This window comes from Theobroma cacao, chromosome 5 (assembly GCF_000208745.1).
Source record: "Theobroma cacao cultivar B97-61/B2 chromosome 5, Criollo_cocoa_genome_V2, whole genome shotgun sequence".
NCBI classification, from domain to species: domain Eukaryota; kingdom Viridiplantae; phylum Streptophyta; class Magnoliopsida; order Malvales; family Malvaceae; genus Theobroma; species Theobroma cacao.
In genome coordinates this window covers 29804150-29826044 of record NC_030854.1, presented here as the reverse complement: position 1 = coordinate 29826044, position 21895 = coordinate 29804150, and the positions used below count along the sequence as shown (strand labels likewise).

Genomic DNA, 21895 nt, shown 5'->3' with positions numbered 1-21895 from the left:
AACAATATATATTAATAAAACCACAACATTTTTCCACCTTCCTTACCTTCTCAATAATCACAAGGAAATATTGGTTATGTATCTGTTCGCACATTTGAAAGAAATCATCACGCCATATACTAACTAATCCCCCTAATCTTCCTACTGAAGCCATAAAACTTCCACTGATCTTAACACTTCTGGGTCCCCACACTTTCTCATAAAAATTCCATTCAATCTCCTGCACTTTTAATTTTTGAATAAAAATCATATCCGGCCTATGGCTTTTCACCACATTATTCATAGCCCATTTTTTTTCAGTTTTACCTAGTCCCCTAACGTTCCATGAGATTATAATCATTCAAAAAATAAAAACACACAGACTCACATCGAACAACACACTTACATGTTGGTGACTCCTTCTACCTTGTCCTCTTCCATGCTTGTAAAGTATCTAAACACTTCCTCATCTCCTTTAACAAATTCAAATCTCATTAATCTACTCATTTCAAAAATCAATTTAGTTTCATTGTCATTGTCTTCATCGCCCACCTCTGTACCATTCTCACACTCTGGAATCCTTACTACAACCGCCCTATCGACTTCACCCGTATCATTCGGTATACTCTTTTCCCTCTTATTTTTCCCTTTTATTTTTTCTTCTAAATGCGTGCTCCGACCTTCTTCGTTTTTTGAATATACTTCTTGTCTCAACACAGTACCACTGATACCTATCATCTGACTACCCAAGCACCCCACTTCCTCTTCATCATTCTCTTTGTACAGTTTATACCCACATTTCTTACCTCTGGAAAACCATTCCACTTTCCTCAATTTCGATTTCAATTTGCTTAACTCTTCTCTTTAAGTGCTCTATTAATTTTCCCCCTAACTTTCCTTTCTATTTTTTTTCCATCGCTGTTTTGTAAGAACTCTTTTTTTCCTTCTGACTTTGAATCATGAATATTTGACCGTAGCCATTTTTCTGACAGCCTGTGTAACCTCAGTTTATTCAATTGAAACCGCCGATCTGGCAATTTTCTCTTCTTCCTCAACATTGGTTTCCCTTCATTTTTTTGGTCTTGTTCTCGTTTTTCCCTGAAAGTAACTTTCGTCTACATCACTTGTTCGTCTTCCTTCTCCCTTTCTAGCTTTTTGATTTTCTCCATTATAGGTTGTTCTTCATATTTCCTTTTGGGTACAGTCTTACCCCCAGCACTTCTGTATTCCCTCCAACCCCCTTTGGCCCCCTTGTATCCTTTTTATACTTACTTTGATATGTTCCCTCTTCATTGTCTGATCCATGGTTTTGATTGCCAACATTTGATCCATCGAGACTCACAGATTAGGCTCTTACCCTTTTTGCTACCATTTCTATAATTGAACCCGTTTTATTTAACAGGCCTAACTGTTCTCTTTCTTCTGGGTTTGATTCGACACTTTTCATTGCTTCATCTCCAACCAGTTGGTCTTGGGCCTCCACACTATTTGTCTTAACTCCCTTTCGTTCCACTGTGTCCCCCTTTTTGAAATTTGAATTTGAAGCGCCTTCTTTAAAAGATTCCTTAACTTGAAGAGACGATTCTACCCTCCCTATACCTTTCTTTCCTTTCTCTGTCCCTTCTGCCTCAGCCTTCTGAACTCTTCCTATGGAAAACTCTGTCGGCCCGTTATCCAATGATTCACTGAATGGTTCGTCACCTCTTAGTATTGCCGCACAGTTCAGAACTTCCTTTATTGTTGCTCTGACTTGACAACCTTTCCCATTGACCTCTATTGGTGTGAAAGGTAGAATATCTTGAAGTGATCTCATTTTCACGAGAATAGTCGCATAGTCAAGTCTCCATTTATCTAGCGTATCCTGATCCGCTTGAATAAACCTGCCCCACACATTTCCAATTTCCCTGAAACTGTCCTCATGCCATATGTGCAGAGGAATTTCTTCAATTTTAACCCACACTTTGTATGTTCTTACCTCCTGCTCAGCACTATAAGGATAGAGGGAAACAAACCATGGCTCGAAGATATCCCAATAATGCTTCAGGAGAGTCTCTATCTCCTTTTTACTCCCAAACGAGACTAGAACGAACTGACCCCTAATTGGACGAACACAGGTGTTTACCCCTTGACAAAATAGAGCGTTCTGGATAGCTCTACAACATACCAGCCTTCGCAATTGACCTTGTTCACTACAATCCAGCCAATCAAGTTCATCATTTTCAATCAGAATCGTTTTGACCTCCTTTCCACACTCTTCACTGCTTTTGGTTTCCTTCCCCTAACTAGCATCAACTTTCTCCATTTCCTCTTTTCCTTGCACCTTTACTTCTCTTATGTTCATGTTTCTACTTAGGGCCTATTTATAATTCATCCTATTGTTAGTCATCATCTTCTTAGTGATTCCCCTCACACTACTCATATTGTGAGCCTCTCTGTTGTCCTTCGGCATTTTTGCCTTGGATACCCGAATTTTTCTTCCATAAATCCACCTATCTTACCCCTTTGAATAGCTCTTTTAAGCTCACTAATTTCCTTGTATCTCACAAAAGCATATTTAGCTTCTGCTTTGATTTTTTGTCTTGGGAAAAAGACATCAACCACGACTCCATATTCATAAAAAACTTGCTTTTAAATCCTCCAATCCACCTTCATACTCAAGTTACCCACAAAAGCTGAGCATAGCCTACTCCTCCACTTCTTTACCCCCCACGGGTCCTCTTTTCCTTGTCCAGTAGTGATTTGTCCATCTTGCCAAACCTCTCGCTCCCTATTCCTGCTTCTCTCTCTATACTTATCGCTCTTCCTTTCTCTCGCTCTCTTTCTCTCTGTGTCCATGGGGTTTTTTTTTCACTTTGTATAGTATATGATTGGTTTGCAATTGTTAGCAAGCATTTTATTCAATAATAACCATCCCTTGACAATCTCATCAAACAGCTTGAGCATCTATTTTAGCTTCGACAGACAACCCATTAGCGAAGGTGTTAAAGGTAACTTCAACATTTTCTCTAAAAGCAAAAACCCAAAATTCGAGCGGCAAGGTGAGAGTGTAAACATTATGTCTGATTCCTAGTAATTCCATTTGTCTCAATAGAGAAACAGTAGTCTCATAATGCTTCATTCTAACAACAGTAACTACTAATTGAGTAAATTTCACAAGAAAAGGGCGGGGACGGGCAAGGGCGAAGCCTCCTTATATGGCCCCTCCAAAACTTTTAAAATTTTTACCATAACATATAAAAATTTTTAAATTTTTTTGTATATTCTATTACTAGCTTCCTTAAAATAATGTTTTATTTAATAATTAATATAAATAAAAAATAATAAAATGATTTCACTTATCTTACTCAACGTTAAATTTTTTAATTTATATTATTGTTTTTATTTATATTTGTTTATTTGTTTATTTTTATTTTATTTGTTCATATGTTATAAGTTTCTATAAATATTCTTCCTCAAATTTCTACAAACTATTAACCATATTCTTTTTCTTTCTTTTTAGTTATGTAATATGTGGTATCTACCTTCTACTTGCCATGTTTTTCTTTTTTATGTTACATAAATTTTATTTTCTATGATTTTAATGTTTAAAAATTAATAATTTATTATATAGTTCTCAAATATAAGTTATAATATTACATTGTTATTTAAAATTTCATCAACGTATCATTTTTTTTATTAATCCTGATTATGTAAGAGAAAATTAACTTGAGTATATTTTTTTTATACGCTTTACATTTTATATTTAGTTAAAATGAAATTCTCTTGAATATATAGTATTTAAATAATTCTGATTATATAAGAAAAAATTATTAATCTTATATATCATTTTTTACAATTTATATTTTACAAATTATAGTTTTATATTTAGTTTATATTTCTATTATCAATATTTTTATTATTGATTGAATTTAACATATTAAAGTTATAAAATTTTTAACTCTTATTTAACTATGTTTGGCCCCCCAATAAAATTTGACTAGCTCCACCCTTGGGGACGGGTACGAAGCAATTGAACAAAGCAAGGCACATCTTCTACCTTGTGAAAGGAATTTATTGAAAATGGGTACAAGTGGTAGAGAAAAAAGGGTTTGGAAATAATAAAAGAAAGCAGGAGGAGAATGAGTAAAGGAGAAGAAAGGAAGAGAAGTGAAAGATTGGGAGTTACGAACTTGAAAGAGACGCAATAGCAAAAGTTGAAGGAATTCGGAGTTAAGAAATGCTTTTATATATATATTATCATCTATACATATTTTTGTTGGGTTTATACAGTGAATTCTACAATAAGGTAGTGTTAGGCTATTAAATAATCACCATTAGATTTAGAGGGTTTGATTTCAATCTAGGTATCCATAGTGGGAAACTTACTTTGGCAAAAAGAGATGGCACCACTTTTTCACATTATCTGCAACGTGGATTTGNGACTCCCAACTTTGCTGAATTTTACTTCAAGCTGAAGTAGTCCTTAGAAATTAATTTCATGAGAATGGAAGGAGCGAAACTCATTCTTCCTTTCCATTGCTTACCATTCTTTGGTTGATGTAATCATATCAAACACATAGATAATTAAATATAATGCAAAGCTATGTAAAGGTTTCTTTATTTACCAAATATGTGACCATCATCTCACTTGTTATTATATAATATTGAAAAATACAAATGGCTTTTTTATTAATCAATATGCTTTATTCGAACAAATCATCTACAAAAATTACAAATCCCTAACTTACTAATTAATTAATCTAAGAGACTAAAGTCTTAAGTCTTAATGCCTAAGTAATGATTTAATCTAATTCATGATAAAGTAATCAATTAGATTCTCCTAGATATTAACTCTTAAGGTTTAAATTTTAATTATATAATTAATTAATTAATCATATAATTTGTAATATAACCATTATATTATAAAGTATAAAACCTTATTATCTTCTAGATCCTTCTTCTCTTAATCTAATTTATTAATCCAAACAATTTAAGTCCTAATTCCTAACATTTAAGTGATAAATTAATCTATTTAAATAACTTAGTAACTTAATCTAGTTGTCCTAATAATTTGATTAATATAATTTCCATCATCTAAAAGTCTCTTAAAGTTTAAAATTTGTAATTTAAATATAACTATATAATAAACCCTTTGTCTTTAAAGCTTAAAAATTATAATAAATCCTAATGTCCTATAAAGCTATAACCCTTATCTAATTATCTAATTTCATCATCAAAAATTAAAATAATTCCCTCAAAACTCTAAATTTATAATATAAATATGATTATATAATAACCCTTCCCCCTTTAAAGCCTAAAACTTAAAATATGTCATAATATACTATAAGGTTATAAGCCTTATCTAATTATTAATTATATAATAGTTTAAATTATTCATGCCAATTTACCAATTTGCCATTTTTAATCTTATATATGCTTCAATTTGGTAGTGGAATAAATTCTATTTTGACATAATACTCGAAAAAGTCCTTGAATTAGTTAAGAAAATTTAAATAAACCCTTATTCTTTTATTGCATTTAATCAAGCACTATACTCTTATTTTGAATTAAATAAGTTCTTATAATATATAGTTGAGTAATTTTCAATAGTTAAAATGGTACTTGTTATCTTATATCCACATAACACTGACGTGAAGGGTAAAAAATGTCACATGTTAATGTCATTGTACTATATTAATATGCCTTACCATTATCAATTACAATATGTGAACATGTTACGTGATAATCAATTATAATATTTTAACATGTCATGTTAACATCACATGGTATAAAATGATAAATGGTATTTTGATTAAATCAACTATTAATTATAAGGGTTAATTTAGCTCAAAATAAAAAGTATAAGAATTTATTTGATTTAAAATAATTATATATGGGCTTGATTGAATATAATAAAAAAATAAAAATTTATTTAGATTTTTCTAAATAGTTTGAGAGTTTTTTTAAGTATTATATTTTCTATTTTACTATATGAAAACTTATGTCACATAGTCACTAATTCATTTTACTATAATATTGAAATGATTTATATTCCTTTTATTTTAATGTCAAAACAAATGTTTAATTATTTTTCTTAAAATAAAAGTTATATTAACAGTAAGAAAGATATAATATCGATAATTGTTTAAAATAAACTATTAAATAGATTTAAAAATTAAAAATTATTTATTAAATTGATTAAAATCATATTAATGAATTAAAGTCAAGTAAATAATTTAGTCAATTAAATGCAAAATTTGGTCAGATCAATTAAGTTTCTACACAAAATCAGTTAAATTAGTTAATTAAAATTCCTGACAAATTTAACCTTGCATACTTTTAAAAATTTTAAAAATTCGGTTAAATCGATCAAAACCGAAATAACGAATTGAAGTCAATTAAATGGTTAAGTTCGTTAAATGCAAAATTCGGTAAGTTTAGATAGATTTTTACACAAAATCAGTTAATAAAATTTTCTAACCAATTTAACCTCGCATATAGATGGATAAAATCAATACTTAGAACCTAAAGATTCGAGTTATTAGAATATGAAATAATTAAGTATTACTAAATTCAGTTTAACTCATTAAAATATATCTATGTGCGTATTTTATCAATAAAATAAACCCATTACCACAACTTTCCAATTAATTTTAATTGTAAACAAATTTCCATTGTCAATAAAAGAAAATATGATTAAACAAACCTAAATATTTTCATGTACTAGAGTATTTATCTTATTGGTTGATACATAATCTTTTTACTTAAAGAGTAGGGTTCGAATCGCTTCTCCCTCAATTATAAAAAAGAAAACCTAAATATTTTCATATGTATAACAAAACTCACTTATGCAAATAATCTTTGACATTTTTTTCTTAAGTATTGCAACTTCTATTCTCTTTGTAGTTAATTTGTTACATTTTATTTCACTCTAAATAATTTATATATATATAATATAAAATTTTGCATCTTTGAAACTTATATAATTCCTGTTCAAATACATGATTTTTTTTTTGTTTTATAATGCAATGGCATCTTTTGAAACGTCTTTTATGTCACAATAAATAATAATAATAAATAAATACTTAGCTAAATAGAGATTCACCTGTTACCTACTTTTTTCACACATCACTTGCATCTTACCAAAAAGGCGCGTGCCAAATATAAATATTTAAAACATTTCTTTAAGCAGAAAATAAAAAAATACTCATGGAAAAACAGGATGATTTGGTCTTGGGCTTTGAGTCAACAGGATTATCATTCTCTATTTGGTAATGCAGTTTGGAAGCTCCGTAAATGGTTACTCGTGAGCTGGTTTGGTTTTACAGTCCCAAAGCAAAGCCCACAAGAAGTAAAGCGACAGAGAGAGAGAGAGAGAGAGAGAAAGCAGTAGGTTTGAATTAACCAAATGTAGAAAGAGGGTCCCACTTCGAGTCGCTCCTCTTCCTGAGAATCTGACTGTCACTTTCTTTGTCTCTGTGTAACTTTATTGTGGTGGTGTTTCTACAATTATAATTAGTGCTATACTCTGCTGTGCTACTTTGGACTCAGAAACTTACAGACGAAGGCTACAAGAAATATAAAGAAAAAAAATATTCAATCCTTCCTCAGCAAGTTCAAAATTTTGTACGACCTTTGATATTCTCCAGTCCACCTTGTAGCCTTTATTCGATAGTAATTCAGGTGTTCTGTTTTCTTTGTTCTCGGAAAACCACGAGAAAACGAGGAAAACAGAGCATCTGCCATTGATAACTTGAGTTCCTCATTGCTTTTTACAACACCTTCACAAGTATATCATCAACATTGCTCCATTCCTTGTTTATATTCTTTGTTCTTTTTGCTTCTTTGCTCCCTTTTCTTGGGTTGTTCTTAGATTTCTTGATTTCTTTGTCAGTTTATTGATAGTGTTTGAAAGAGAGAGACGTAAGGTGGGTTGTTTGAAGGTTTGAATTTGTTGGAGATTGATGTTGTTAGAGAAAAATAAGAAATGGGTTTTCTTAAATTTTTCTATATCTGATTTTTTTAAAGCTTTATCTATATGTTATAATTCTAAATGCACATAGCTTTGCTTTTGTGGGCATGTGTTTACGTATGGGTTAATGTGTTTGCTTTTACAGGCAGAATAGCAAGTGTGTCAAGCTGATAAATTGGCCGGTCATGGAGCCAGTTGATATGGAGATAGACATTACACAAGAACTATCTGCTGATTCTCTCCCGTTTGCCAGAAGGTTGTTCTCTTTGTCTTTTGTTTTGATGGTTTACTGCTGATCTGGGATAAATATTCTCTCTTTATTATATGTTCTTGTTACCCTTTCTTATCTCAAGAACTAATGTAGAGAGTTTTAATGTTTTCTGCATTTAATTGTTTATGCAACAGTTATCAGCGTGAAGCTTTGGAAAAAGCTATCAAGCAAAACACGATAACATACTTGGAAACTGGCTCCGGCAAGACACTGATTGCCATCATGCTTCTCCGCAGCTACGGACACCTTCTTCGCAAGCCTTCACCTTTTTGTGCTGTCTTCTTGGTTCCCCAAGTTGTCCTGGTTAAGCAAGTATGTCAAATTACACATCTTCCTGTTCATATCATAACATTACTAGAAAAATAGGAGGTGTTCAGTGTGGTTTTTGATGCTGAGACTTTTTTATTGGTATCTGTCCCATGTATATTTTTAGTACATAGGTACATTTAGGAAAGCTCAAATTCAGAAGCACGCACATGGTCTAGTAGAGTTTTATGGCTGTAATGTAATTACAGAATCCTGAAACAAAATTGAATTTGAGGATTATAGAAGTAGTGGACGTGGACTTCTTTTTTATCTTATAAGTTTTGCATAACATCTTTGAGTTATTATGTATGGACATTAAACTTTAAAATTGAAAAAAAAGAAGCTTTTGATTTGTTGTTTCTCTTATTGTTTCACGTAACAATTAGCAAGCTGATGCTGTGGAAATGCATACGGACTTGAATGTGGGTAAGTATTGGGGAGAAATGGACGTTGACTTTTGGGATGCTGCGAAATGGAAGCAAGAAATCGAGAAATATGAGGTGGGGTCTTCTATATATATCTTACAATTGATATGGTAGTGATGTAGAGCAAGTACTTTCCTTCAATCCTCTATGTGGTAGATTGTGTATATGCTATGTGATGTGATCCAAGATTTTGCATGAGGGTGGCTAAAAGGTAATCATAAGGGTAATCATACTATATATCTCAAATTTTATGCATATAATAATAAAAAAATTAACCACCTTGGCTCTGCCATTGACTGGCTGCTTCCCTGACTTTTTAATTCAATTGGATATCCTTCTTTTTTTTGTAAAGTTTAGTTGTCAGTTTTCTTTTATTTGCTTCTATTTTTTAGTTTCCATGATTTTAAGTTTATAAACTTTTCTTTGACTAGTGGCCAACAAATTTTTCAATATCCTTAAGCATCGTGTTGATAGACCAAAACAAAAAATGTTAGTAAACAGCAGTTACAACTGGTGGTGATTGACATGGAATATTAGAGTGTGTTCGTTTCTTAAACTTGAAAGATATTGATTGGTCTGTACCGGTGATACTTGTGGAATAATGAAGGTTCTGGTGTTGGATGTATCTTTCTCAAATGATCACCAATACCAAGTAAGAGCCTGCAAGACACTTTTGTGCGTATAGAAGCCACCCTCCACCATTCTGACCCCTAGTTTGTGACACTTTCTTTGACTCAATTTGTTTGGTAATGCTTTTGTCAGAAATTAAATTCTGGAGGATCACTTGAACTTCAGTCTGAAAAGGAGCCATACAAAGTGTATTTAAGCTGTTGATTTGCCATCAAGATATATGTTTTAGGAAATATTTTGTATATTTATTTTTTTAATGATGATTAACAGCAAGGATTGTGGTTAAGAAGTAGTTTGCATGCTGCCAAATTTTGTGAACCGTTATTAACTCTACGGTAAATCCAAAATTGGAATTTGTCCTGCTAGTTAATGGCATAAGCGTTATATGTTGCAAAAGTGGTGCTCCACTTTTATAATTTCAAGTCCAATAACTATCATCTTTCTAATGTTTGTTAGATTTGGTACATGCAGCTAGCGATAACTTTTCTTTCTTACTGACAGGTGCTTGTGATGACACCTCAAATTTTACTTAATGGATTGAGGCATAGCTTTTTCAAGATAAACATGATAAAGGTTTTGATAATTGATGAATGCCATCATGCCAGAGGAAAACACCCTTATGCTTGCATTATGACAGTGAGTTGTCTTTCTATTCATCCTTTCTTCATTATATTTTAATTTTTTCAACTCTAAGCATCATCATGGTTCTTATCATATGGAAATGCCAGTCTAATTCACATTTGGTCAAAATTACACCTTAGTAAGTAGATGGCAAATGAATGAAGGAGGGGTTTTTAGCTTGTCTACATATGCATTACTGCCTTGTTTTACGTTTTAGCATATTGATCTTATGATATTTATCGAAGTAATTTTTCAGTATGGCAAATTGTGTAAGACTTTGGACGTAACTATGAACAATTTAATTGGATGCATGGGCAGCGCACACTTACAGAACTGGCAAATTTTGTTCCTTATCTTTTATTGTAAGATTGGTTTTCCTTCCGCAAAGCTATGGCCAGGCTAGGTAGCATGATGTTTTATTATTGCATAAATTGCATAGTTACATAATTGAGTGTGTTATTATTGGATATATTTAAGTTATTTTAATAATCTTTTGATGGATTAAATATGAATCATTTGTTATAACAAGGGAGTAAAGAAAACATAATAGGCATTTCCTTTTGATAATATATTATCTCATGGAGTCAATCATACTCGTATTAAAAAAAATTATTACATAATTGGTGATTTGCCATAAATGTTGTTTGGCTAGGGCAATGAGAATTATGCAGCTGAAAGTCGGTATTTCTTGTCCTATTTCTATTTAATAGACAAACATCAGGTTATTGGAGTATGTCAGATGTAAAGTGTGCTTTTGAATTTTTTGGTTATGTTTGAGGATTTGTTTGCAATTACAGGAATTCTATCATCACAAATTAGAAGCTGGTGTATCTGATCTTCCTAGGATTTTTGGGATGACTGCTTCCCCTATAAAGTCAAAAGGTCATTCAAGCTTTCAGTTTAGTTTATATTGGTTATTTGTGCTTGCATTTTTATAATATTTGAATATTTCACCTGTGTCTATTACACCAGCGGCAAGCCCAGTTGATAGCTATTGGCAGAAGATCCATGAACTGGAGACAATTATGAATTCAAAGGTCACTTTTTCTTTTCTGTTTTAATAAGATTATTCTATTTCAGTTTTCTTATTTTACAACTTCATCATGGAGTGGAGTTATAAAAGTTTACTAAAGGTCTGCTGAAATCAGGACTGTTTGTTAATGAAAATAAAAATGCCTTGAGTTGAAGCGATTTATTGAAAGAAAATTGAAATGAAAGCAGTCCAAAATGTGTAAATAAAAGCCTTGAAGCCTGATAGCATTCTTAAACATTTAAGTATTTGTCGGGAGGAATTAGAATACTCTGTAGATGGTCCTGCTAAATTAGTAGGACTATGAGAATAAGTGGAAAAAGATACAAACAATTGGTGTTGACCAGCAAGTCTTGAAAAAGAAGAAATGACTTTCATTGCTAACTAATAGAACTGTAAGCAGTCTATAAAGGGGTTTTCTTCTTTCTTTGTTTCTTTCTTCATTGTTCTCTTTTAGGAGACCATGATTATTTAGAGATATGGGGTGGATATATATTGTGTTTATCATATATACCCAATGTAGTACATATGTCTGTGTGTGTGTGTATTTTACTATGTGATAATGAAACAAAGAGATAAAATAAGTTAATACAAGGTTGGAATATTTAATGGCTGATTCAAATCAGTGTTAAAATTTTAGCTCCTTGTCTTTTTTCCTTTCAATTATGTTTTATACATGCAATAGTTTTCTCTTAGTTGTTTCTGTTCCTGGTGGCTAAAATATTTGGTAGACCTTTTTCAGTCTTATTTTCAAGCAAATCCACATGTACCCTCCAATCCAAACATCGATGCTTTGATTAAGTTTATTGTGTTTTACCATTTCTCAGTTGTTCCACACATTGTATTATTCCATTTCTCTTCATTGCAAACATGGTTTTTAATCTTTTATCAGAAGATGTCTCTATCTTTTGCTTTAGGTAATTATGAGTGTTAATATTTACTCTCAAAGTATACTCTTCACTCTCAGTTTCACTTAATTCTGTTTTGTTTTTGCTTCAGTCTGAACGTGTAGATGATTTATGTTCAACTAGCATGTTAAACATTCCACTAAGTTCTTACATAATTTCCCTCTATTTAAGCTATGATACTCATGACTATGTTTAAGGTTCTTTTATTGGGTTAATTACACATTTGGCACTCAAAATATGTCAAAATTTACAAATTGGTACCTGAACTAAAATACTGTGCAATGTGCACTCAAAACTTTCAAAATGTGTGCCAAGTGAGTCCAATAGTTAACACCGTTAGTCTAATTTGCTTGGGTGGCATTTAGTCAATAAGAACATGCCACGTGTTTGCCACGCGTGAAATGTAGAGTATTAAAGATTATTTTTATTTTCAACATATATGACATATGGCAACTCTTTGTACATTTTAGTAAAGTTTGGTTAACGAATTTGTAAATTTAACTCTTCTTTTATCATATGCAATGTCCCTTGTAGTTACTACCCTTTCTATGTTGCCACTTGACACACATTCTAACCTAATTAGTGAAAGTGGTTGAAATTAGAGTTTGTTTTTATCCACCTAAATAGTATTTCTTCTTTCATTAGATTTGGCTGGATACTTTATGTTTTCTGCTGTATTATCTGTTGTTTGTCAGTTCTAACTTCTAAGGAAAGATAAATTATACAGCTTTATTTTGTTCTCAACTTTGGTTATTTGGAATGTTTAGATGGTTATTTTTCTCATCTATAGGACTTACACATATCAAGTCTCAACCCTTTTTTTTTGACCTTCATGTAAATGGGATAGTCCTCTGGGCAAACCATTTTTTCCGGTAAATATTTTTCTCGTCTTAAATGTAAAATTTAAAATAAACTATCCAATCCTAATAGGGGTTGCTTCATGTATTTCTTGCTCCTTGTACATTTTTGTATTATATGCTTTTTAGCACGTGAGTTTTGGATTCATAGATTTTTATTATACATCTTTGCATTGCTTGCCTCCCCTTATGGTTTTGTTTGTTTGGGACATAATTGTACCGTTATAGGAAGATTACCTTTTTAGTGCTTACATAGTATGTTTTCCCCTTTGAAGGTGTATACGTGCATAAGTGAATCTGTGCTTGCTCAGTTTGTACCATTTTCAACTCCAAAGTTCAAGTTTTACGAACATATGGAAATACCATATGTTTTATATGCACGCTTGGTAGAAGAATTGAATGTTTTGAAGGTAAAGGTGTGTATAATCTTTGATGAAACTTTTTCTGTTTCCAGTTTAATTTTAGAAATTTCTTGTCTCTTAATAAGGTTTATATGATTGATGACTTTTCAATTGTTACTAAATTTTTGGAATTTTTAATGTGATTGGTGAATCTATAGTTTATGCGACTTGAACTTAGCATCAATACCTTTTTGTTTGATTATAGTGTCAACAGATCTAATGACAGAGGATAGATTTTGGTTAAATCTTCCAAAGCGGCTTCTTTGGTAGCTTAGCCTGGAAAAATTGGGGATTTTGCATCTAGAAAATACTAGGAAAGGGAATTGTTTCTCTATTGTCTCTTTTGAACCTGATCATTTGGGAGTTGAGAATGTTGGGACTTGGGAGGCTGGATGTGTGAAGACTGGTTGCTGGAGTTGATTGGCAGCACTGAATGTTAAAGATTTCTGTGTATTTTGTGAAGGGAAAGGTGAGTGGAAGGCTGTGACACTATGATTGTGGTTTGGCAGGTTAGGTTTTTGTGATTAAGGAAAACAACACATCCGATCATGTTCATATTGAAAAGGCAGTAAAAAAGAGAGCAATTAGACCACTGACTGCAATACGTCATGGATATGACACATTTCTCAAAAATATGACACTTCTGTGATATGCCATTGAACAAGATGTATTATGTATATTTATTTATGTATGTGGCCTTTTGTCATTGGAGATGCATTAGAACTTATGATGGTTCCATCTAGCAAGTTTTAGGACTCCTAACTAATCACCACATACTTAAGCTCCGCGAAATAAACTGTCTTAGGATGCAAAGGTGAGGAATAAAGTTGTTTTCTCATGGAGTTACCATCTATACTTGTGGGTGTTTTACGAAGTTTGAAGGCCTGAATGTAATTCTCTTGTCCCTGGTGCTTATATTTCATTATACTAGGCTGCTTTGTTCTATTAGGATACTGACAGTAGATGCACTGCTTTTCAGCATGAATGTACGTTGGACATTTTGGATCTTGAAGCTTCTGTGACAGAATCTACTAGAAAGAAAATGTCAAAGATACATTCAGCTTTAGTGCATTGTTTAGATGAGCTTGGTGTCTGGTTGGCTTTGAAGGTACCTTTCTAGAATGTTATGGTCACTTAAATTATTGCTGACAAAGTGCCATAGATATAACTGAGTCTGTGTATTGTAATAGGCTGCAGAGTACTTGTCATGTTATGAAAGTGACTTTCTTCTGGGGGGGAAACTGGGTGTGGTTGGCGAGAAAATTGTCAAGAACTACAGTTTGGTTGCTTGTCAGTTATTTGAAACTCGCATACCATCTGGTAATTCTTTTTCCTCTTATTGTGAATTGATGAGCAGTTGGTTAATCATTTTTCTTAAATATTGTCTTTGTTTTTGATTTCACCATATAGGTCCAGATTGGACCATTGCTAATAATGTTAAAGCCAGTGTGGATGCTGGGCTTCTTACCACAAAAGTTTTCTGCCTCATTGAATCTCTTTTTGAATACAGGTATCATGATTGTCGATTGGTAAAATATGTTTAATGCAGTTTGATTTGTTGTAATGTTGTATTCTTGTTCTATCGGTTTATTATGTGCTAAGATAGTATTATTAACCTTTAAAATTTTTACATTCTGCTATCCAATTACTTAAAGTTTATTTTAGGAAGAAACAATGATACCTTAAATACAGCAAAGATTTTAAAGAATGCTTTCTTGTGTGTGTTTGACTGTGGTGCCTACTTTAGCCTTAAACAATGCTTGAATGGACTGTACTTTATCTTGGATGATATTTTAGGCCATAGAGAGTTGGAGAGAACATAAGAATTGTAAGAAATGGCAACTGAAAATGTATTTAACTTAGATTTTATTTATTTTAAAACATAAGTAACTGAATGTAATGAGTTCATCAAATGTGATTATAGATTTTGTACAGAAGGATTTTTAAGAATTGAATATGACAAAATTGATCAACAAAATTTGTTTCTTTCAATGGCTTCTATAAGATTTCTATCCCCTTATCTCCAGCTCCCTTTTTTTTTCTTTGTTGTGCATTATATCTTCTTGTTAAGTTCTCTTGTGTGCCACATCTCAGGGAGTTGAAGGACATAAGGTGTATAATTTTTGTGGAAAGGGTTATGACAGCTATTGTGCTTCAATCACTATTGAGTGAACTGCTTCGAAAGCACAATAGCTGGAAGACTAAATACATTGCGGGAAATAACTCTGGATTGCACAGTCAGACAAGGAAGAAACAAAATGAAATTGTGGAAGAATTCCGCAAAGGCATGGTATGTTATTATGTCATGTATGGTTGAAAATAATGTATTTATTGCCAGCTGCATCTCAATGATGGAATCCCATGTTTGCAGGTGAACATAATTGTTGCAACTTCAATTCTTGAGGAAGGATTAGATGTTCAATCATGTAACTTGGTTATTAGATTTGATCCTTCAGCAACAGTTTGTAGTTTCATACAGTCTCGTGGACGTGCTAGAATGCAGAATTCAGATTATTTATTGTTGGTGAAGAGGTAATATCATTCCTTCCCCTAATATTATTTCTCAAGATTTAAAAATCTTTATTACTAGTGCTACCAATGAATAACTTATTTCCCGTTTTTTAGCTAGATATCATTAAAATACCTTAAAATTATTACATTATCACATTATCACATTTGCTAAAAGTTTGGAAATCTTATTAATTTCTTCATTTTCATAATTATTGTGAGAAATCATATTGTGGATCTTCTTATGTCCTTAATTATGGTTCTGATTGATAATTGTAGCGGAGATTTTTTTACACATTCTCGACTGAAGAACTATCTTGCTAGTGGAGATATAATGAGAAAGGAATCTTTATGCCATGCATCCCATGCATGTTCTCCTCTTAGAAATCACTTATACGATGAAGAGGTCTATCGCGTTGCAAGCACTGGGGCTTGTGTGACTCTGAGTTCTAGTGTTGGTTTGATACACTTCTATTGCTGTCGTCTTCCGGCAGATGGGTTAGTGATTATCAGTTGTTAGTTATTGTATATTCTGCTAATATCTTTGTTTTTCTTTTGATTTAGTTAAGGTGTTATTTTCATTATGTTCCATGGCTTAATGTGTTTGCTTCCTTTTGCTTGTGTTTGTTTGTTTTCTCTAGGTACTTTAAACCAACTCCAAGGTGTGTCATAGACAAGGAAAAGGGGGTTTGCACCCTCTATCTTCCGAAGAGTTGTCCTATACAGACTGTTTGTGTCCAGGGAAATATTAAAACCCTAAAGCAAAAGGCATGCTTTGAAGCGTGCAAGCAACTCCATGAAATTGGTGCTTTAACAGATAACCTTGTTCCTGATATTGTTGCGGAAGAGGCTGATGCAGGAGAAATTGGTCATAATTATGCATTGCCTTCATTTTTTCTAATCTTCAGTGACTCATGTATGTAATTTCAATATATTTTAAGATGTTAAAACAAGTACTGACTTTCGTTTATCTTATGTAATTATGTGATCTGTAGGGAGGGAACCTTACAATGATGATCAACCGATTTTCTTTCCACCTGAACTGGTGAATCAGTGTGAACACGAGTACATGAAAAAGTACTACTGCTACTTAATTGAGTTGAAGCAGAACTTTGATTATGAGTTTCCTGTTCATAACATCATGCTTCTTGTGAGGAGTCAGCTTGAAATTGACAACAAAAGCATGGGTTTTGAATTAGAAGTTGATAGGGGTTTTTTGACAGTTAACTTGAAATATGTTGGACTGATACGTCTTGATCCTAGCCAGGTATTATATCTGATTTAAATGCTTTAATTTTATTATTGTTGTCAGATGGTAATAATAGAAAATATAGTAATGCATTCATATTTAACATTTTTTCCCCTCTTTGCACCATATCATCCTGGCAGGTTATCTTGAGTAAAAGGTTTCAGATTGCTGTTTTCAGAGTTCTTATGGATCATAAAGTGGAAAAATTAACAGAAGTGTTAGGCGACCCTAGGTCAGGGAATAATTCTGACATTGATTATCTCCTCCTCCCATCAACTTACTTGGGCCAGAATCCTGTGATTGATTGGCCATCAGTATGTTCCGTCTTGTTTTCTTATGAAAATGTTTGGAAGGATCATGTATGTAATGCTGGTATGATACAGACCAAAAGTGGTCTTCTATGTGCTTGCATGATTGAAAATTCGTTGGTCTGTACTCCTCACAATGATCATGCCTATATTGTCAAAGGTTTTTTAAAAAATTTAACTGCAAATTCACTTTTGAAGCTGAGGAATGGAAGTGTAATGACCTACATGGAGTATTATGAACTTCGGTGAGCATGTTTTGTAGTATTTTTTGTTAAGAATTAATGTGGAATATGTTATACTTATGTTCCTTGTGAGTAATTTGATTCTCACATGACATTGCAGCCATGGTATCCAATTACGTTTTAGTCAAGTATCTTTTCTTGATGCGCGACATGTTTTCCCTGTGCACAATTACCTTCACAGGTGCAAAAGACAGAAAGAGAAAGGTATGTTGTCTTCTAGATATTAGCAAGATAGCTGTAGATTATTTTTGAATCTCGACACTGTAAAGCAATTGAATTCGACTGTTAGGAATAAGTTTTGCGTTGGAGGTTTTGCTGGAAAGAAAGGTGAGATGGTTGTACAAAATTTACAGTACATAATTGGTTTAGTCTTTTGACATGTTCAATTGGTAAAAATGAGTGCACTTTTCATCTAATTCCTTTTTATCATTTACCTCGTAATGGTTCAGGTTATTTTAATTTTATTTTTTCTTTTATTTGTTTTGCAGAATCAAGTAATGCATTTGTAGAATTGCCTCCTGAGCTTTGTGATGTCATTATGTCTCCCATATCAATTAGCACATTTTATTCTTTCACATTTATTCCATCAATCATGTATCGACTTGAGTCTTTGCTTCTGGCTACCAACTTGAAAAAGATGCAACAGGATCATTGTGTGCAAAATGTTACCATTCCAACTATGAAGGTGTGCTAGTGTGCTTCTGAATTATTTTTATTACTATCATATTTTTGGTACTTTACACAATTTATTGAGAACATCTTAAAATTATATGGGGATGTAGCAATACGTAGGTAATTTCTTCATTAAAAAACAAATACATAATATCTGGATTCTCAGACACGACTGAGGATTATATATCTTCTTTTTATATTTAATTTTCTGATTATTTCAGTAGTTCAGGACAGATAATTTGTCATCGTCCATTTCTATGCGACTATGAATAATCTGAAATTCAGCATTTAAATTTGAGTTAATTGGTCAATATATATGGAATTACCTCCACAAATAGAACAGTATACTTAGTATGTATAGAAGATTTTAAGTCCAAATGAAGCAGTCTTTGTTCTTTCACAAGCAAAAAAAGAAAGACTTACAAATGGTTGAACCATTATTGTACGAAATTTTTTATGTTACATGGAAGTAATTTCCTATGATGGAATTTTGATCCTTGTGATATGCCAGCTTAAGTGCAGCTTTCTATACGTTGTCTAACTCTTTGCTTCACCTTGGCAACTATGCTTGGTAGGTTTTGGAGGCAATTACCACCAAAAAGTGTCAAGAAAATTTTCATTTGGAATCACTAGAGACTCTTGGCGACTCTTTCCTCAAGTATGCTGTTTGCCAACAGCTATTTAAAACACATCAAAATCAACATGAAGGCCTTCTTAGTATTCGGAAGGACAAAATTATTTCAAATACAGCTCTTTGTATGCTAGGATGTGACAAGAAACTTCCGGTAAAATTTCTTGTTGCTATTCATTTAAGCTGGCATCTATTTTAGAGTTCTGCAGTGCCATCAGATTTTGAGTTGTTTTAATTAGAATGTTACAGTCAATACATTTTTCTTCTTCGTTACTATTATCTTTAAGTGGCTAGCAAATCTCTTCAAATCTATGATATGCTTTTCAAAATTGCTCAAACTGCAGGGATTTATCCGTAATGAGCCTTTTGACGTCAAAAGTTGGATAATTCCTGGTTATAATTCTGGAAGTTATGCATTAAATGAAGAGACATTGTGTAATACAAGGAAAATATATGTTAGTGGAAGAAGAAAGTTAAAGAATAAGAAGGTTGCTGATGTTGTTGAGGCACTGATTGGTGCATACCTTAGCGTGGGAGGTGAAGCAGCTGGAGTATTATTTTTGAATTGGATTGGTATAAATGTTGACTTTACAAATATACCATATCAAAGGCAATTCAAAGTGCATGCGGAGAAGCATGTTAATGTCCGGGTTTTAGAGTCCTTACTCAACTACTCATTCCAAGATCCTTCTCTGTTGGTGGAAGCACTAACACATGGTTCTTACATGCTTGCTGAAATTCCAGAATGTTATCAGGTTGGTCTGGAGATAATTCTGCTAAACTACTGTGCTCTTGATAATTCTGCTAAACTACCATGCTTTTGAAATTCTGTTAAACCACTGTGCTTTTATTATACGAATGACATATGAGTGGTACGATGTTTCACTATTCTGTATCTTAATGATTTATGGTTCTACATAGCAAGTTCTGTTCTCTTTTGGGTTTAACTTAACTATAATTTTTTTTTTCTGCGCAGCGGATGGAATTTCTAGGGGACTCTGTTTTGGATTATCTTATTACTCTGCATCTTTACAGCAAATATCCCAGGATGTCGCCAGGATTGTTAACTGATCTGCGTTCAGCATCTGTGAACAATGATTGTTATGCACTCTCAGCTGTGAAGGCTGGATTGCATAAGTACATTCTCCATGCTTCACAGAAGCTTCACAAGGAAATAGCAGAAACTGTTGAAAGTTTTAAGGAATTATCAATGAAATATACTTTCGGGTGGGAATGTGATAAGTCTTTCCCCAAGGTCTGTTATCCGATATTTACCACTCTTGACTTATGTATTTACATAGCATTGCTGATTGTCTGTTTTGTGGTATCTTTTTTATGCACTGTAACAATGAGTTTAATTCTACATAAAGGGGTATTATCAATTCTAATAGCAACCTGTTTATGCTACAACTTCAGATGAAAATTTTTGCTAATAACACTAATTGTGCTTGGAAAGCAAGGTAAAAGTTGATTTAGTTAACATGAGTTGGAACATATGGTACAAGTATTGCAGGAGAGCTACAGGGTTGATCTTGGATTGGCTTTTGAGATTTTTGTTCTTTGTGGGAATCTTACCATAATACAATTTTGCTAGAGAATTAGAATAGGTTTTCTAGAAAGAGTACCTGATAATGTATTTACTTCTAAGAGTAAACCTATGTAAATTTTCATCTGTGTTGGCTAAAGAACACAGGATTATGGGTTCTTAAAAGCATTGTTTTGTCATTATTGCAGACTTTGTACATAAAATCACATGCTGTAAGTTATTTCAAAAATGTTTCTGGCATTTATCTAAATATTTTTCATTATTTCTTATCAGGTACTTGCTGATATAATAGAGTCACTTGCTGGGGCTATATTTGTTGATTCTGGGTATGACAAGGATGCAGTATTCCGGAGTATAAGGCCACTATTGGAGCCCCTGATTACTCCCGAAACTATAAAGTTTCATCCTGTGAAAGAGTTAAATGAATTGTGTCAGAAGGAGCATTTTGAACAAAGACCAGCCACTGTATCACACGACAATGGTGTGACTTCCATTACAACAGAGGTTGAAGCAAACGGCATGGTATTCAAGCACACATCATCAGCTTCTAATAAGAAGATGGCCAGAAAACTGGCTTGCAAAGAAGTTTTGAAGTCCCTAAAGGCAAGCCTTGGTGGACCCAAATTTGTGTAGATTTCGTCTGTCAAAGAAGACTTGATGGAGTTTATGTTCATTGATATATGCATCTATATGACTATTGCTTAAATGAAATTCGAACTTAATTCTTTGACTAATTGGTAAGTACACTAAGAATTAGGTTCGAATTTCTCTTTTCCGAAAACCGTATTCAATGAAAAGAACCTTTAATTGGTCTTTTTATTTGGATTAATTTTTTGATGATATTAATAGCCATATGAAATCTTTTATTAATGTGTAACCTTTTAAATAAGTATATTTTAATCTTGCATCATGTATTCTTCCTCATGACTTAGGTACAATAATTTTATTTTTTGGTTTAACAATTTGAAGAGATTCAAACCCACTTTCAACATTAATCTTAGACATTAAATTGTTCATTTTAAAATCTAGTGTTTGTTAAAGTTTTTTTATTTCAATATTTAATTTATTATTTTGTTTAAATAAAAATGTAAAATTTCGAATATGATCTGTTTAAGAAAAATCAATGATAAAATTTAGCAAATATTAAATATGAGATTAACAATTTCGAAGTAAAGATAATCTTTAATAAAATATAAATTTAAATTCTTTAATTTTAGTAAATGATAATTTACTAACTCATCAATATTCTTACAAAAATATATAAATTATAAAGATTGCAGTATAATTTGGATAAAATAATAAATAGTAATTTACTAACTTTTATGAATTAATTTTTTTAAATAAATAAAATTATAAAATT

At 32.3% G+C, this 21895-nt stretch overlaps 1 protein-coding gene across 2 annotated transcripts; it reads left to right on the top strand.

The window, feature by feature from the left end:
* Window positions 7538–21364, top strand: LOC18599256 (endoribonuclease Dicer homolog 2). 2 transcript variants are annotated; one of them, XM_018121937.1, is made up of 23 exons: window positions 7538–7747; window positions 8076–8186; window positions 8336–8513; window positions 8894–9007; window positions 10064–10198; window positions 10981–11065; window positions 11156–11220; window positions 13254–13394; window positions 14359–14487; window positions 14570–14699; window positions 14790–14889; window positions 15474–15669; window positions 15751–15911; window positions 16167–16385; window positions 16529–16755; window positions 16883–17154; window positions 17277–17689; window positions 17787–17890; window positions 18175–18371; window positions 18934–19143; window positions 19334–19744; window positions 19966–20244; window positions 20809–21364. In XM_018121937.1, exons 2-23 carry the CDS (start codon window positions 8116–8118, stop codon window positions 21166–21168), a joined length of 4197 nt encoding a protein of 1398 aa, XP_017977426.1. In that variant the 5' UTR covers window positions 7538–7747; window positions 8076–8115; the 3' UTR covers window positions 21169–21364. The 2 variants fall into 2 exon arrangements, with proteins under 2 accessions (XP_017977426.1, XP_017977427.1); XM_018121938.1 differs by having other exon boundaries at window positions 7538–7886.

What these genes read in the sequence shown, in the direction of transcription:
- LOC18599256 (XM_018121937.1), top strand. Translation starts at nt 8,116, where the DNA reads ATGGAGCCAGTTGATATGGAGATAGACATTACACAAGAACTATCTGCT. An exon ending in TTCCCCTATAAAGTCAAAAG is followed by an intron (nt 11,066 to 11,155) that starts GTCATTCAAGCT and finishes CTATTACACCAG; the next exon opens with CGGCAAGCCCAGTTGATAGC. An exon ending in CAAAAGACAGAAAGAGAAAG is followed by an intron (nt 17,891 to 18,174) that starts GTATGTTGTCTT and finishes TTTGTTTTGCAG; the next exon opens with AATCAAGTAATGCATTTGTA.